General features: G+C 39.0%; 1 protein-coding gene across 1 annotated transcript; it reads right to left on the bottom strand.

The window, feature by feature from the left end:
• On the bottom strand, nucleotides 1-14,771 carry LOC139741497 (spermatogenesis-associated protein 6-like). The gene is made up of 11 exons (XM_071652080.1): nucleotides 14,724-14,771; nucleotides 13,722-13,859; nucleotides 13,060-13,284; nucleotides 12,328-12,491; nucleotides 11,486-11,585; nucleotides 10,852-10,993; nucleotides 6,821-6,942; nucleotides 5,646-5,733; nucleotides 4,891-5,177; nucleotides 2,415-2,512; nucleotides 1-148 (listed from the first exon to the last, which is right to left on the bottom strand). The coding sequence occupies exons 1-11, from the start codon at nucleotides 14,769-14,771 to the stop codon at nucleotides 1-3; spliced, it is 1,560 nt and encodes a 519-aa protein (XP_071508181.1).
• Nucleotides 14,772-14,988: the final 217 nt, after the last annotated feature.

Genomic DNA, 14,988 nt, shown 5'->3' with positions numbered 1-14,988 from the left:
TCATAAATGCGGCTTTGCCTTGAGGTTTCTGTGCAGCCTGCGATAGATCCTGGACATGGAGTCCTCAAACAGTTCCCGGTGGCTCTTTCCCGTCAGCTCCGCACTCCTGTTAGACAAGTAGTGGCCGTCGTCGAGGTGAGAGGTCACGCTGTGTCAGAAACACACAAAATACAAAAAAGATACTGTATACGCTATAATTTTCGCGTACATAAATTTTCGCGAATTGCCGCTCTCACACATTTTCGCGAGTGGTTAAATTCGCGATTGGGGGACCAGAGAAAATATGAAGTGGCAATGAAAGTGTGAATTTTCAACTTACTAGCATATAAGAATGATAGTTATACACTGCATGAAAAAGACTTGCCAAACTCTGCGAACTAGTAAGTTAAAGTTCAACATTTTTTAAGTGGTTAAGTCCATCGCGCTAGATTTCTGACGAGTGGTCCCCTTGCGATAATGGATTGGCTCTCTACAGTATTCGTAAGTAGACGTGGACATGCGTAAACAAGCTTAGCCAGTATGGTCCGTTCGGTAAGCCATGACATGGTATTCTAGTACTGAAATGTTCGTATCATCAAGGCAAGGGATTCATTTTGGAAGGTAATATTTTCGCGTGTTGTTAATTTCGCGAATAGCTCCCGACTCGCGAAATTCGCGAAAATAAAACCCCCGCGAAATATATAGCGTATACAGTATCCCAATCAGACACTTCTCCTGCAGGGGCGGATCCAGGAATTCTGTAAAGGGGGGCGTGACTAATATTTCTGGTGCCACTTCCAGGTTTCATTTCATATTTTGTCTTTTTATTTCTTTTGTTTTTAACGAAAAATAAAGGGGGGGGCGTGCGCCGGTTGCGCCCCCCTCTGGATCCGCCACTGTCCTGAACAACGGCCGTGAGACACATCTAGAAACAAAGATGGTGGATTGGAAGGAGTCTGTTTTATATGTCTATCATGCCGGTTGTATCAAGGAAGATTTGAACTTATATAGAAAAAAAAAGCCTTAAAAAAAACACAAAAGCAATGTTTTGCCGGTGGCTCAAGAATCAGGGTTATCATTTGCAATGTGCAGACACATACAGGTTGATTGCCAAGTTTCCTCCCAAAATATTGGCATTATATTAAAAACAATCTAAAATCTACACACATTAAAATCAGATATCCAAATGTAGATAGATATGCAGACCTCCCAACCTTTCTGACTGATCGAGAAATAGGGATGATTTGGCTCAAAAGAAGGAAAGAAAGAGCAGTTCCCACAGGAGTGTGTTGTAAAGTTATCAAGAAAAATAGGAATTTCCCATTGAAACAAAAGCTGGCAATGGTCAAAATTCAGATTCTTTCCCCCAATTTCAGAATGGTTGGGAGGTATGGATATGTCTTGGTCAGTTGCTCGCCGCTTATGTCATATTTCATCTTGACATGTCTGTTATGCTAACTTCATCATTCATGGTGGTGTTTTCAGTTTTCAGGGTTTTTTTTCTGCTTTGCTAGTATTTGGTGATTTCAAGTGGTGTTATACCCCATTCTTTCATAATCAACAAAGACGCCTGATCCCTAATTTGACTATCTTCAATCACCTACTCTAACCAAGTGGTGATATGCCAGACACAGCACTCTGATGTATAAATGGAATATCTGTACATGATTGGACAGACTTGCAAAGCAAGGACAAGATTGCTCTAATATTTCTCCATGGCAAAAGAATTGAAATGCAAAGACAAACAAAATTTGTGATACATATAAATACACAATGCATGTACTCAATTATGAAAAGCCTTTTCATTCTAGCACAAAATAAGTCAATTGAGAAAGGGATGGGTGTGTGCATAGAAACAATCTATAAGGGACACTTCACGTGGTTCTGATACAGGGTTGAACACAAATTATAACAAAGTGCTTGACATCAAAGAACTTTGAGAATCAGTTTGAGAAAGTTAAATTTGAGACGGCTTCAAAACAAATCTATGAAATAGCATATACTGACAAGTGAATATGTCAACTTTAGCTGGACAATTAACCTGTTGTGATCTTACATGCACAGATGCACTTGAATTGATATTTTATGTTAAATGTGTGGTGGTACATATAGGTAAACAAATGTTACTGATATAGGTGTTGATTTTGTAATAACAGTTATAATATGAAATTAAGTATTGTGCAAGCAACACCAAATTCCAAAGCTGTTTAGTATTTGTTAAGTGGCATATAATACAATGGAAATAACATGCTGAATATTCTTTTAACGTGAACAGGAAGTACAGAAGAAAATTGAGTGAATTCAATAACAGAGAAAGTAAAGAAGGAATGATAAAAAACAAAATTTAGTAACACAAAGAAGACAAAACTCATAAGTGAAAACAAACCTCAAAGAAACGTGCATGAACCAACGTTGGTCAATAGAGGGAGCTGTACCTCGAGTCAAGGTTTCGAAGGGAGCCACCATTAAGAGATGACCTGAGGGCACCAAGTGCTTCCTCCGAGGTCACAGAATCATCAGAGTCATCAGATAACTGAAATATTCACATGCAATTTAAAGAAAATGATGGAATAAAGCTGCTTTTATAGCATAACATCATAAAAGCACCGAGCCAGCCATTAACCCATTAACCCTTTGTGTAGGTACTTTGAGTATTGATTGGCACAAAAACCCCGTAGCATTGTACAAACTGTCCAATGCCCCTGGCACAGAAAACGTTAATCTTGCCTCCAGCCCCCCCCCCCCCCCCTCCCACATTGTTCTACATTATTCCCATTCAGCCTGGGGATGGGTTGTAAAGTTGCTACTTTGAGTTTTTTTAGCTGCTTTGATGGGACAAACTTGAACAAGGGTGTGAGTAAAACTTACAACTGGGCCATAAGCATTACTAGAACAATCATCTAAAGTTTGAAGAAAAAAAACTTCAAAAAAAACAAAAAACCAATTGTTTTCAGTGATGGAACTAATGCATAACACAAAGATAGGAGTAATATTTCATTTGGAGGAAAAATGAATTACAGACAGCAGATTTGCATATTTTCTATCAGTTATTAAAAACAAACCGATTGGAGAGAATCATCAGCATTTATCACGGTAAGCGATGTGTTCTAGGCAGTCAATCAATTATCAGGCAAGCAAAAGGATAGATTTTATTCAACTCAACAACTACTCCATTCAATATGATTGCAAGGCAGATTCATACAGCACTGATACATAAAGGAATCCTTCCCTCAGAGTATTCTTAACCAAAGTTGCCCACTATAGACTATGCACAAGGACATTAGGTGTCTCTTAAAGTCTGCCAATTCACTCGAAGAATTTGTCAACCTTACAAAGACGGATATTCAAATTAAAGCAATGCACCTTGTGTCTACATGAACAAGAAAATACAGCAAAAACAAACAAAACAAAAAATAAAAGCAAGACAAATCTTCCTTTGTTAATTTCAACTGAAGAAATGCAAATATTTGCATTGTCAGGAATGCATCCTTATCATATTTGTGAAAACAACAGTCATACGTTCATTTATTGGTTGATATTTTCAAATTTCCCTGACCAAAATATCAAGAAAATAATCAAAAGGGTGATGCAATGAAGGAGAATTTTAATAGACATTGTTACAATGGACTGCACAGTGACATGAATTTGTGAGCGTTCACCCTCCAATGCCATATTTCCTATCAAAACCCTTTAACCCTAACTAGGCCGGGGGGGCCTCCGAGGCTCCCCCCCCCCCCCCCCCCCCCCCGTCGACGTTCCGCGCGATGAATCGCAATCGCAAAAAGCTATCGCCGCGACGTTTCATGACTTTTTTCTGTCGAGTCTCCCGCATCTTTTGACACCAAATTTGCGACACCCGGTTCTGAAGTTACGCATAAATATGTACATGCATGTCAGACCAAAAATTGCTCAAAAACGTTAATTCGTGTACAATTTCAATGCAAACTGTGCTTATACTGGCAAATTTCATAAAAGCATGATTATTTTGGTGTTTTATTGATTAAAATCAATGAATAACATACTTTCTTGTTTGGAGCGATGTCGCGGACAAATTTCATCGAAAAAACAATGAAAAACATAAAGTCGAAAAAACAAAGAAATACGTAAGAAATTCAAAAAAACAATAAAATACTTAAGAATTTTTTTCTGATATCACAATTTTTTTTACTACATTTGCAAAGGACACTAAAAAGAATATTTACACAAAAAATGTGCCTGTTTTGAGCTTTATTTTGTGATTTAAACCAAATAGTCTGATTTTATGCATCATCATGCATAAATTAGCATAATTTAGCATAAATGATGATTTTTTGAAAAATTAACTTCATGGTATATTAGATTACATCACAGGCAATGTGTGTGCCAATTTTCGTTGCGATCGCGCGGTCGACGGCCGAGATCTGGAGGGGGGGGCTGGGAGGGCCCCCCCCCCCCCCCCCCGGCTCTATCAACTACCTAGCCCAGCCTAGTTAGGGTTAAATCTAATCCCATCATAATTGCAACCCTTGCATGTTTGGGTCCGTGTGTTTTTGTGATGTGGAGTATGGCATGTGGTAATAATGTGTGGGACCTACAATGTATGTTTGTTTCTCAGTCTCTTAACCCATTGAGGACGAGTCCTGAGTATACTCAGGTAGTTGTCTATGGGAAATGTGTATTGTAGCAAAATCAAACCGTCCTAAATGGGTTAATCTCCATGAATACATGACTACTTTTTATAACAAAGCTTTGTACCAAAGTATAAAGTATTGTGTGAAACTTACATTTTATTTTGTTTTTATCTTTTTTTTAGTGAGTAAAGGTTGATATTGAAACAAATCCATCAGTGCTTAAGGACTAATTGCTGCCAGATGATATAAAAACAGATCCTTTGACTCTGGGACAATAATAACTTATTAAGATGGAACTCACATAATTTTTATGCAGAGCCCTGCGGACGCGATGGTGGATAACATCAGCATGGGTGGGGGAGCCGGGTCGTGACCCCACCCTCTCTCGGAGCGGTGACTTCACCAGCACGGGGCTCAGGGAACGGGAACGGGGGCTGCTGTATCGCCTCGAGGGACTGGCAGAGCGAGAGCGGGTTCTGGAGCGTGAGCGGGAGAGTCGAGGAGAGTGTGGCAGGCGGGCGTATTCCACCTCAGACCCCGGAATAACATGGCCGACCACTGAAAGCCCATTCATGGTATCTATGAGATCTGTATTTCAACAGAACCCAGCAGAGAGTTGTTTAAATAACATTGATTCTTTGGACATGCTCAAATCATGTTAAACATGTAGCTATCTTAGTAGAGTCATAATCAGCAAAATGTCTCCTGTACATTTACCGGCAGTAAAATTGTTAAAACATGCTATTAAAGGTAAGATTTTTAAAAAAAAAGAGAAGACATTTCTGTTTTGTGGTATAGCCTGTATACATCTATTTTGTTTAATATTGCCATGTTTTCAAATAAAAAGAATGCAATAATGTCTGAGTAGATCATGCTATGAAGTACATTGAGAGTACTATAATCCTCTCCCCTCACCCTTAAAAAAGCAACAACAACAATTGTGACAAAACAAAACTTTGATACTAGCAGGCAATAATGTCAAGAATACAGCGCTAATTTTTTTACAACAGATATACAAGGACATTAAAATGACATGCACAACAGAGAAGCTCTCACCATCTGTGCTGTCACTGAAGTCATTTGCCGCTGCTCTTTCATTGAGGATCCTTTCAAGTTCTTCATCCCTGACATCATCCCTTACAGGCTGATTCGAAAAACGACAACGGATCAGAAGACAGGATAAAAGAACAATGAAAAGACATCAGGCATGTGATACCTAGTCATGTGACTGGATGACTGCTTAACCCGTGGAGGATGGGCTGTTTTTGCTACAACACGCATTTCCCATAGACACCTGCCTGAGTATACTCAGGAATCATCCTCAATGGGTTAAAGATGAAAATTTTTTAAAAGAGTTGTATATATATATATATATGATACAAATGTAGGCATAACTCCTGCCACAGAACAAAGGCAATAAAATTTAATTTAGGGCAGAAATAAAGTTAAAATGCATAACAGTTCATAAAAACACTTAAATGCTTTTCCTTTTTTTTTTTCTAGTTTGTTTAATTTGATATCATATCACTTCTTACATTGTACATGTATAAAATTATCATGAAACACACAAGGAAACAACAAAAATTGATATAAACAACTTAAAACAAAGGACACCCAATGGGCCTAAAATACCTATCAAATGCAAACCTCCCTTCTCCTCCTTTTCACCCAAACTACACCTTTTAATGACCATCAAAAGAATAGTTCTTCAGTGGGGTTCTCTTTGGCAAATATATATGTATTTTTTTTCTTCTTCACACTCCAATTACATCTACAGATCAAGCAATCTCTGATAGAATACAAAAACTGTTACTTGCTTGCAGTATATTACATGAGGTTTTTATACTTGTTCTCATTTTATCACACACATAAATACATGTGAGAAGAATCTTCTGTGCCCCGAGTATTAATAGTCATTCTCTTTTGTTTATCCTTACTTTTGGTCTTAATTGTACCCATGCTCCTCATCCTGTTCCCCTCACTAGGCCTTTGTTGGGACTACACTCAACAAACTTTGCTTTTTAGTAGGTTCCATCGTATTTCTCTTTGCATCCTTTACCTTGATTGAAAATGACACATCGACCGTAATGTATTATTTTTGTATTCCTATCTCTTCATGTATATCCAAGCTGGACATTCTGTATTATTATATTTTGTTATATACCAGATATTTTCCATCGAGAAATACAAAAATAAAATTGAAATTGAAATTGAAATTGAAATGTATATACCTCAGAAGTTTGGAACTTTATTCCATTATGCGGGTGATAATACTTCTTGTGGCCCCAGTAGCGACGTCCAAAGTAGCGCTGGTAGATCCTGCATATTCTGCAGTCAGCCTCAGAGATATATTCTGCAAGTAAAAGAAATATAGGTAAAATTTTGAAAATGACTTGACAATGGAGTCAAACTTTTATAGTTGAGAGATGAAGAACAAAAGAGGCAAAGCCATCAGTCAATCAGTTAAAATTGTTGATCTCATCCAATCATTACCCTGTGAGTCATTTGAGTAGAAAAGAATATGAACACAACACTTCCAATAAACACGCTAAGTGTTGGATTATGTGCATGGAACATTTCACATAATCCTATGAAATACTTTTAAAATATGAATATTCCTCATCACACGCATCAGTAAGTGCTGCTCACTGATCATAAGGGATAGATTTGCCCCGATATGCTCAAATTCACCTCCCCCCACCCCCCCCCCCCCCCCCACACACACACACACATTGTTTCCCTTTGTATTTCTTTCTTTCCTTCTCTTCCTTAAAGAGTGTGTACAGTTCTGGTTGAGGTAAGGATTTAGCTTTTAACGTTTTGCGAGATATTCAGAAACCACTCTATCAAATGTCAAAGAGCATGCAATTCTAAGGGGTATCAAAAGTTTATTTGATGAAATTCGGTTTTGAAATGGCTGAGATATCCAAAAACAAGGTGAAAAAAAGAAATCATAATAAAAGGCGTGGCCTGTCACCTTTTATCATTATTACTTTTTTGGGTATCTCAGCCATTTGAAAACCAATTTTCATCAAATAAACGTTGAATCCTTCTTAAAATTACATGCTCTTTCATATTTCATAAGAGGTTTCTCATTATCTCACTTAGGAATGTTCAAAACATGAATCCACACCTCAACCATTACTGTACAGTCCCTTTAATCTCTTTGAACATGGACCATCACTGTGACAATATCTGCAATTTACAAATGATATAAAAAAAGGCACGCAACATAGAAACTTTATCTCTTCATCAGTCACTGATGGAGAATAGAAAGAACAGAAATATGACTCATGAAGTATAATGCCAACATGTATGCCTCCCAACGGCGTAGCCAGGATTTCATCTTAGGGGGGGCGGTTAGTCTGCGAGGGAGCGAAGCGACCGAGCCCGAGCGAGAGGAGCGAGCGAGGGGGGGAGGGTGTGGGAGGGGGGTGTCCCCCCTCCCACGGTAAGAACTTTTTGTATTATGATGTTGTAAATGGTGCAATTTGATGCATGTTTTTGCGCGTTTTATCGACGTGAAACAGTCCCACTTGTTTAAGGTTGCAGCATATTTTAGTGTAGATTATTATTGAACAATTTGCCTATAAAATGGTATCATTTAAATACACTCTAGTATCAATTCTTTTCACTGAATATCATGAACGCGACTGAACCCGAGCGACCGGAGCGAGCGAGGGGGAGGGGAGGGTGTGGGAGGGGGGTGTCCCCCCTCCCACGGTAAGAACTTTTTGCATTTTGATGTTGCAAATGGTGCAATTTGATGCATGTTTTTGCACGTTTTATCGACGTGAAACAGTAACATTTGTTTGGTAGCAGTGTATTTTGATGTAGATTATTATTGAACAATTTGCCTATAAAATGGTATCATTTAAATAATCTTCTTGTATTAATTCTTACACTGAATATCATGAACGCTGTCTGTTCAGCAATCAAACAGAAAAAGCATGCACACGAGGGTGTAGATAGGGGCATATCCCCTCCCACACGAACGTGATTTTGCGTTTTCAGACCTGAAATTCAGCGATCTGGTGCACATTTTTGGTGCAATACTTTTTCATCGAAGTGTTACAATCACGGAATTTAGCTCTTATTCCGAATGTGCACCATCTGTGTGTATGTATAAAGTCTAGTGAGGTAGAGCTTAGGGGAAGGGGGATTTCCCCTCCCGCTCGCGGAGCTTTTGCGTTTTTAGAATTGAAATAAAGCGATCTGGGTATATAGCCACAGTCTACTTCTATGCATGGCGGAAGGGGAGGGGGGGGGGGGGGGGGAGGGGCGGGCGAGCAGGAAGAAGGCGTGGGCGAGTGTTATCTCCGCCCTTCCCTTCCGATGGAGCTTTTGCCTTTTTAAGGTTGAAATTGAGATATCTCGTATACGCATATTTAATGGAATCAACATTTGGGAAATCACAAAAAAAAAAAAAAAAAACTGATGGGGGGGGGGGACTGAGGGAGGAAAGGGTCGATTAAAAGGGGAAACTCCCCTTATATATGAGGTAACCTTGAGTTTTCGGAATATAAGTGATAAGTCTTGTGCACTCAGAATTATTCATAATTTTTTTGCAAATCTAAAAAGTGTACTAAGCTAGGGAAAGAGGCACAGAGGGGGAGGGTTTGGGAGGGGGTATCCCCCTCCCAAGCACGAGAGATTTTGCATATTTTGAATTGAAATTCAACGATCTGGTGCACACTTTGAGTGAAATATTCAAAAAAATATCTTATTTGATGAAAGGTTGCAAAGGAGACCCGCTTCATGTGCATGCATACAGTATACACGCATTTTTTTTTTCCGCCTCCCAAATCCCCGGTCCAAATCTTAGGGGGGGCAACCGCCCCCATCGCCCCCCCCCCTGGCTACGCCAGTGATGCCTCCCCCCCCCCCAAAAAAAAAACAAAACTAGAAATGTCGCTTTGGCGACTGGTATGCCTCCGCCATAATGCATGATTTTCCCAAGAGGTCTAGATAGTACATGTGGACAATGTGTGATTACATTTTCACAAAATTGGCAAAATATTGAAATGACAAGTTTGTCACAAATGTGTTGAATGTTCACCTTCCTTGACCTAGGTTTAATTGGATGAATAGGAGAGCATGTATCTAGGGATTTAAGGACTTTAACTTGACTTTGACCCATTCATACATTTAGGCATTGAGTAATTTTCAAGGTACAGGTGTGGAGAAAAAGTGCAATTTCTGAATTGAATAGTAAATTGTTACCATTTTCGTCTGGCCCTTGATCCTAAAATTCACAAGATAATCACTTTCAGGTAGAACATGCATAATATGTACTAAGTTTCAAGATAACTTGAGCCACTTCCGAGATATGGAGGAAAAAGTTAGTTCAGCACTTTCACTTGATCTTTGACCTTTTGACCTTTGAGGCAAAAAAAGAAGAAAAAAAAACTTTCCAGAGAATTTCTATTAGGTTACACATGCATACACCAAGTGTAAAAAAAAACATAACCCTGCTGGCATTGCATAAATATGAGGGAAATAGTAAAATTTTGAAGTGTTGCACTTGACCTTTGACCCCTGACCTTTGACCCCATGAACCCTACATTCTCTAGATAATCACTTCCAGTCAGTACATATGTTCCATGAAGATACCTTGAACAATTCTCCACGGTAAATGTACGGAGAAAAAAAAGAAGTTTTAATATTTTTACTTGACCTTTTGACCTTTGACCTATGACCTCATGACCCAAACTTTCACCAGAGAATCTTAATTGGGTAATACATGTATACACTTAGTTTCAAGAAAATATCTTCAGGCATTCAACAGATATGGTGGAAATAGTGAAATTTTATGTATTTGACCCTGACCTTTTGACCTTTGACCTTTGACCTCATGACCCAAACTTTCACCAGAGAATCTTAATTGGGTAATACATGTATACACTAAGTTTCAAGAAAATATCTTCAGGCATTCTATAGATATGGTGGAAATAGTGAAATTTTATGTATTTGACCTTGACCTTTTGTCCTTTGACCTTGAGCATGTGCACCCAAAAGTTGATAGGCACAACTTCACCCCTTAATACACATACATGCCAAGTTTCATTAGGATACCTCAACAGGTTTTGATAGTTACCTTGTCCACAAAATTCATTACGGACGGACGGAAGGACGGACGGACCGACGGACGGACAACCCGAAAACATAATGCCTCCGGCACCACTTCGTGGCGGAGGCATAAAAAAAAAGAAAAAAGAAAGATAGATTAAAAGGGTAAGTATAGAGAGACCAAGAACAATACCAGAAGTATTTCCTGTAATCCCTGGGGGACCTGTCCTGAAGGAGATGGGAGTACGGGGACGTGTGGGTGGGGCTGATGCAGGTCGCCGTGGTGACGGAGATGAGGCTCTGGATGGTGAGGTAGCGCGGTTGTGGGAGTCTTTCTATAAATAACGATAACAGAAGGAAAATGTCTCGATAGTGGGCTGGGTTAACCAACATTAATTTGTGATGAAAAGATACACTGTCAGTAGTACATTTTATGAGCGCAAATCTTTTTATTCTAACGATGGAGGCAATCACACTTTGCACATAACATGTGATAATGATATAACGCCTCAACAGGGCATCAGAGTGAAGATGAACTGTGTGAGTGCGGTAAATAAGACAGGAAGCAGCAAACTCAGGTCAGTATGTCAGGTGTACTTGCACAAGTAAGAGTGATAATGGAGAATGGCGAATGATAATGGCTGGCCATTTTCAAAAGACTCAAAACTGCATTGCCCTCCTCTTCAATTCATGTAATGTGGTCCTATCTTGGGCAATAAATTCTGGTGTCTCCTTCAAGGCCAATATGTTATCAATATCCAGCATTCGTCATGTACTGTGATGCCTGCTACAGAGCGCAACATCAAGAAAACATCAGCCGTCCTCACCCTCTTCACGATGAATGGCGGACGATCCTCCAAGTCCCCGGAGCTGAGGCGACTGGCTTTCATGGTGGAAGATATCGTGGGTGCCTCGTAACTCTTGTTTCTATAAGCAGACAAAATTTCACATCAATGGAGCATGCAAGGTAAATCTGGAAAGGTGGTAACAGGAGATGAATATGTGCAGTGAAATTGTCAAAGAATGCTTGTCCTGACAACAGCAATTAAATCATGTCCTTCCTGGAACTGAGGCACAGAGGCTTGCAATCCTATTGATAACTTTAATATTCATCTCCATTTATCCACACTGTTTTAAACATTAAAACAAATTTGAAATAACAATTTAATAGAAGCACAGAAACATCAAACAATCTAGTGTATTATACAACCCATTTCCCTTCACAAGGAACAAGGAAACGTACTATAAATTACGGACAAAGAACTGGATACAGCAAAACAAAGTAAGTGACCCCGGAAAGCTGTACAGTTCAGGTTTCATCAATAGTGCAGCATCTATCAACCTAACATGCCCACCTTTGGGGGAGGGGCTGAGATTTGAAAGGAAATGGATTCCATGTTCACTGACATGACAACTCTTGAAGAACACATATAATTTTAGTCTAGTGATGGTCGTAGACTGAGCTAATGAACACCACTGAAACATCTCCCTGTGTGGAATTCACCACAAAATGTTTACCACTAAATGACAATTTTACTCATATAAAGTTTTATCAAACTTTCATCAAAGAGACACATGAGAGGGAGAAAAATAGAAAGGACTGAAAGACTCCATAAGCATCAATTTTCTTTGTTATTGCAATGCTACAGAGACATTCATTAAAAAATACCTTTTCTTCTTTTTCCTCAAGGATCTCCTGAGAGGGGTTACAGTGACAAAGTCTTCAGCCAAGTCTTGCCTCTCAGCCACCCGATCTCGGTAGAAGTCTATGGCTGGAGTGGATGTGTCCACTATGCTTGTCTTGCAAGAAAACTCAAGTTTGGGTGAAATGCCCTGAAATACACAATGACACATCAAGGAAAGACAAAGAATGCAATGGGAAGAGATTAGAAATGATGAAAGATAATTTCATAATATCTTTTTTTTCCCTTTTTTTTTTTTAAAGATATATACTGGAAATCCATGGACTGGTACCAAGGTGGGCATATGTGTTGATACTCCTTTCAAACAACTAGTGGAGGTGGGTACGCTCATGGTAGCACTGCATATCTTGCAGATGGCTACTTCTTTTTATCAACAGATTGAAAACAGAGCAGACAAATGAGCAGCATTTTCTCAAGTTGGATGCGTAATAAGGTCCTACATGTTGATAGCGAGATAATGATATAAAAAGGAAGTAAAGGAATTCAATATACTTTTTTTTTAAAAATCAAAATTTGAACAAAACAAAAGGATTTCTCTTTTCTCTCTCTCTCTCTCTTTATTTATTTTTTTTAATTTTTTTTTATTTTTTTTATTTTTTTTATTTATTTATTTTTTTTTGGGGGGGGGGACCATTGCTCTACAATTTGCAGAATAGAAAAAGAAAAAGCTACAAATACCGGGAATCGTATTCACTTACACTGAACCAAATTTTCTTCTGCATGAGTATTTCTCGATCAGACTCAGCATAGGATGGAAGCAACGAGTCCTCCGGGTAGAGGAAATCTCGGGCGGAGACTTGGTAGAGGGCTAGGACCGTCCCATCCTGGCTGTAGTCTTCATTCAGCTGTATGAGCTCGATCAAGACATCTTCATACTGGAGCAGGTGTACCAGATGGGCTGGATCTCCACAGTTCATAAAAGTCTGAAACATTGATGATAAGTTGTCATGAATCATGTGCCAATTCTAGTTCACTTCAAAATTATGCATATTATGCTGTATCCATGAGAACAGACTTTTCTATGACAAATGGGCATGACACATTCGTGAAATGGTAGTCATGAAAGAAAAAGAAAATGAAAAACCAAGTAAAATTAAACAAAGCATGCTTCTTCCTTGTCCTTATTAGACTGACGATATTCCTTTTCAGGTTGCTTTGGTCCACAACATCATTCTCCAAGAAACTTATCACACCAACTTAGCGAAATGGTCAAATACGGCACATGAGGAAGGACAAAATGTTGCACATTTTGGGTAATCCAACTTTTTCCAAGTTTCTAAAAACTCAGTATCACTGATCTATGAATGACAATGATCAATACAAAATAGATGCTAGCAGCTCTCTACACTTGCAGACTTACCCTCTCAAATCGGAACTTTTGATGAAACAGGAGTGGAAAGAATGGCGGAAGACACAAGGTCCTCTTCTGGTAGCCAAGCATGCAGATGCTGAGGTAGACATCTTCACGGTCTTTCAGTATAACACCAGGGCAGGTAACCTGAACATGAATCAAAGTATAATTACACAGTAAAGGGTTACTCCATTTAGCTTCACATTTAATTCTAAACAAAGCATATGGGCTACTTTCATTGGCACATGAAAGTAAAAAAGTTATGAAATCAAAGGCTTAAACAATGTAGACCTTCTAAATGCATTATAACCCTAGTAAAGGCGCATGTTCTGCTCAAGAGTCAATTCAGCGCTGCGCAGCAGGATCCGGAACTGTCGATTTGATGACATAAACAAAAGACTTCTTTTTAAATTGGGCTGTTTTCAGCATGCGTGTAGGACTGCGTGAGTGGAAATGAGTTGCTTGGCAGAGGTCTACGCTCTCCAAGTACCGTACTTCTAGTTTCCTAATCCTAGATCTAGAATTCAATAGGGGTATTGTTAGTTGACAAAGCTGCAAAGTCATCATCACTTTGACTCGAGTCTTTCACACTTATCATCATGGATTCATGCCTCATGAGTCATGGATGTGCATGTGATTAGAATCTAACGTTAGATTCATCCAGTTGCTGAACAGGCTTTGATGAGAAGCACCATAGAAGTAGAAGTAGATAAGTATTGGTCATTGCTATTGTATTGACAATTGTGGAATACAAATACAATCACAGCAAAAGAAGCTAAGTTAAGGTATCTAGCTACTGACTAAATTTTGTTGGATGTAATAATCTCATACATACAATTACAGGCCCATTTTACTCATCTTTACCATGCTTACACCATTTTACAGTGGGTGATATTTAGGATCCTAAATGCATAAATTAACTTTCAATTCAACGTTGTATCCTGTGTGTAACACCATTTTGAGTAGGTTGGACTGACTAACAAGAAGGGTACAAAACTCAACTTTACTTACCGCTTCGATGCTAAGATCTACGATGATTCGTAACGAATTGCGAGGCATAATGGTCAGATTGAAATGCTCATTGGTTCTGGTTCATTCCAGCCACCTAGCTCGAAGCTCAATGCAGAAAGACCGCTGGTAGAGGGTAAAATGAGAGGACCTTGCAATCGAGAAAAAAAGCGTTGTCTTGGCAAACGACGCGAACACTATGGTATCCTCAAAAACAAAAACAAACCCGATTTAACGTGGTACAAAAGAGGGGGCGGGGCTACTGGAG

The sequence above is a fragment of the Diadema antillarum genome, unplaced genomic scaffold (genome assembly GCF_040938485.1).
Source record: "Diadema antillarum isolate AM-2024a unplaced genomic scaffold, OU_Dant_1.0 seq00000932_RagTag, whole genome shotgun sequence".
In the NCBI taxonomy this organism is placed as follows: domain Eukaryota; kingdom Metazoa; phylum Echinodermata; class Echinoidea; order Diadematoida; family Diadematidae; genus Diadema; species Diadema antillarum.
The sequence above is the reverse complement of the archived record's forward strand: the minus strand, read 5'-3'. Positions and strand labels throughout refer to the sequence as shown.